General features: G+C 43.4%; 1 protein-coding gene across 1 annotated transcript in view; it reads left to right on the top strand.

The window, feature by feature from the left end:
* Nucleotides 1–3,219, top strand: part of LOC115281794 (schlafen family member 5-like) — a 16,578-nt gene extending 13,359 nt beyond the window's left edge. Inside the window, exons 4-5 of the mRNA XM_029927328.1 lie at nucleotides 565–1,285; nucleotides 1,459–3,219. Coding sequence (XP_029783188.1) covers nucleotides 565–1,285; nucleotides 1,459–2,266 — 1,529 coding nt within the window. The 3' untranslated portion in view covers nucleotides 2,267–3,219. The remainder of the gene's footprint in view (nucleotides 1–564; nucleotides 1,286–1,458) is intronic.
* The last annotated feature ends 395 nt before the right edge of the window (nucleotides 3,220–3,614 follow it).

Genomic DNA, 3,614 nt, shown 5'->3' with positions numbered 1-3,614 from the left:
TCTCTCTTAGCAACTTTCAGAAATATTACACAGTATTGTTAACCCTGGTCAGCTTGCCAGGTGTGAGAGTGGCACCATAATGCCTTCTTCTCCATCTTCATCTTCTTCCATTGTGCCTTTCACTTTAGACATCACAACACAACTTCTTGGAGGTACTTGCATGGAGCTTCCTGTTCTTTTCTCGTGCTTTACTCATGAGTCTCCTTCTGCCTATCTGTCATTTCTTGCATCTTTCAGAGGGCTGACAGTTGTCCCTTAAGAAGCAGCTCTGATATCTCCTTCAGTTTTCTTTTTTCCTGTGGGCCACCTCTCCTTGGTGATTGCATCATGCTTTATGCATTCTTGTCCATTGCATTTACCACTTAGTATAATTATTGCTAGTCTCTTCTTTGCCAGTCACTTATCATCTCCATTGGACTGGGAATTGTTTTATCTCTTTTATTACTAATGCATCCTCGTGCTGACATGCGGGTGGGCCCAAATATGGATGAATCTATTACATGTAATGATGATGCTAACTTGTCTGGGCATTCTTGAATCTATTCCAATTCTTTCCCTGTTTAGTATTACCAGACAGAGTGGTGTATAGACCAGAAAGCCTTTACAAGGAGCTGTTCTCAACACACAAAGGACTCAGAAACTTAATCAATAAGGAAATGCGCTCTTTCTCTCAAGGAATATTGATATTCTCTCGAAGCTGGGCTGTGGACTTGGGTCTGCAAGAGAAGCAGGGAGTCATCTGCGATGCTCTTCTCCTTTCCCAGAACAACAGCCCACTCCTCTACACCATCCTCAGTGAGTGGGACGCGAGCTGGAAGGGCTATTCTAGGATAGTCGCCCTTACCTTAAAGCAGAAGCTGGTGAACACAGGGGGCTACACTGGGAAATTGTGCGTCACTCCCTTGATCTTCCTGCTGAATCCTGACAATACAGCAACGACTCTGCATGATTCGGATTTGCAAATTTACCCCGAGTCCTATAATCTTATGACCACCCAGCACATAGAAGCTCTGTTACAGTCCCTTGTGATAGTCTTGCTTGGATTCCGCTCTTTCTTAAGTGAAGAGCTGGGCTCTGAGGTTTTGAGCCTACTCACAGATAAACAGTATGAGTTGCTTTCAAAGAATATTCGCAAGACCAGAGAGCTGTTTGTTCATGGCTTACCTGGAACAGGGAAGACCATCCTAGCCCTTAAGATAATGGAGAAGATCAGGAATGTGTTTCACTGTCAACCAGATGATATTCTTTACATCTGTGAGAACCAGCCTCTGAAGAATTTTGTGAGGTATGCAGCCTAACTATATTCATTTTCTTTATTTCAATAACTTTGATTGGTTTGGGGTTAAGTTGACATGCGAAAAGTCATATTGTATTGACTGGGTCCAGAAGAGTTTAAGGGTAGCATTGGCTTCCTTTGTTTGTGTGGGGTAACTTGACTGTGTTTCTCTACATTTTCAGCCAGAGACACATCTGCCAGGCAGTGACTCGGAAAACTTTCATGAAAAATGACTTCCAAAAGATTCAGCACATCATCATTGATGAAGCTCAGAATTTTCGCACTGAAGATGGAGACTGGTATGAGAAGGCAAAAACAATCACTCAGGGAGAAAAGGATTGCCCAGGAATTCTCTGGATCTTTCTAGACTACTTTCAGACTACTCACTTGAGCTGCAATGGCCTCCCTGCTCTCACAGCCCAGTATCCAAGAGAAGAGCTCACCAGAGTGATCCGTAACGCAGATCCAATAGCCAACTACCTACAAGAAGTAATGCAGGAGGTCAGAGAAAATCCTCCAGGCAACATCCCCTCTGGGTCCCTGGAGATGGTTCATAAAGGTGAATGGGCTCAGGGTATTCCAGGCAATGTGGAGATTATGGAGTACTTGGACTTGGAAGATATGGTGGTCCAAGTAGCTAAGAAATGCCTCTTTTTCTTGAAGAATGGTTATTCTCCCAAGGACATTGCCATGCTTTGCAGCAAAGCAAGTGAAGTGGAAATATATAAAGATAAGCTTCTAAGAGCAATGAGGAAAAGAAAAATATCTGAGCTCGATGAGGAATCCGACCTGTTAGTACAGATCAAAGATGCATCGGATATCATGGCCAATCACATCGTGTTGGACAGTGTCCGTCGATTTTCAGGCCTGGAAAGAAACATTATCTTTGGGTTCAACCTAATGGCTGAGCCAGCTATTTTCCACAATCTTCTGCTCTGTCTGGCTTCCAGGGCAAAGAAACATCTCTATATTCTGAAGGTTCCTGTTTGACAGGAAGATCCCAGGCTAAGAAACAACTAGGTGGCTCTCATCTCTGCTTAACTATGAAACTATTTGATCGAAACATCTAATTACAGAGTATTTAATGAGCACTCACTCTGGCCATGTATTCTCCTCGATGCTGGGGATAAAGGGGAGGGTAGCAAACAAGGCAGACAAGATGTCTTCTTTGGGGCAGAGGTAACTTACAGACAAGTAAACAAATACAAGCACAAGAAATTTCAGATAGGGGCACCTGCTTGACTCAGTAGGTTAAGCCTCCAACTCTTGGTTTCCGCTCGGGTCATGATGTCATGGTTTGGGTGCAGTGACAACCCCCTCCCTGGTCAGACTCTGCAATGACAGCACAAAGCCTGCTTGGGATTCTTTCACCCCCACTCACTCTCTGTCCCTACCCATCTTCTCTCTCTCTTTCTCTCTCAAAATAAATAATAAACATAAAAAAAGAAATTTTAAGTAGTAATAAGGAACATCAGAATATTAATTAGAGGGCCCTGAGAAGCAGATTGTGTGTGTGTGTGTGTGTGTGTGTGTGTGTGTGTGTGTGTGTGTATACACATAGGAGGGTACATAGAGGGAGGAGCTGGTATTCACGGTGGTTGGAGAAGTGCTCAGTGAAGGAAGGAGTCACAAGAAGATCTTTGAGCCACATGTGCCAGGCAGACTCAGATCGTTTTACTTTTTTATAATATTCTCACTTTTTAATACAGAGATCATGCAGAAATGCTTGAGTATCATCTACTGGGAGTGTATGAAGGGTGGAGAGGGGTCGTGTGTCTGGCCTTGTATAGGTGAGGAATGGTTGTAAAATATTTCAAATGTAAGATCAGAAAGTATACATTGTAATTTTTTACAAACCACATCACATGATACTTTTCCATTAAAAAATTTTTAATGTCTATTTTTGTGAGAGAGAGTGAGAGAGACAGAATCTGAAGCAAGCTCCAGGCTCTGAACTGTCAGCACAGGGCCCGATGGGGGGCTAAATTCGTGAACTGTGGGATCATGACCTGAGCTGATGTCCACCGCTTAAGCGGCTGGGCCAACCAGGCATCCCTATTCTTTTCCATTTCATTCTATAGTGGTGTTAGTAATTCTGATCACTATCTTTGAAAACATTTTGTGTGCCTTTTGCTTATTTGCAATCATGGCTCCATAGCTTGGTTTTAATCTTATTTCTGCGGAGAATCTTTTTTTTTTCCCCTAATGTTTATTTTTGAGACAGAGAGACACAGAGCATGAGTGGGGGAGGGGCAGAGAGAGAGGAAGACACAGAATCTGGAGCAGGTTCCAGGCTCTGAGCTGTCAGCACACAGTCCGATGCGGGGCTTGAACCCAC

Source organism: Suricata suricatta, chromosome 17 (genome assembly GCF_006229205.1).
Source record: "Suricata suricatta isolate VVHF042 chromosome 17, meerkat_22Aug2017_6uvM2_HiC, whole genome shotgun sequence".
In the NCBI taxonomy this organism is placed as follows: domain Eukaryota; kingdom Metazoa; phylum Chordata; class Mammalia; order Carnivora; family Herpestidae; genus Suricata; species Suricata suricatta.
This window is presented reverse-complemented; position numbering and strand designations above follow the sequence as displayed.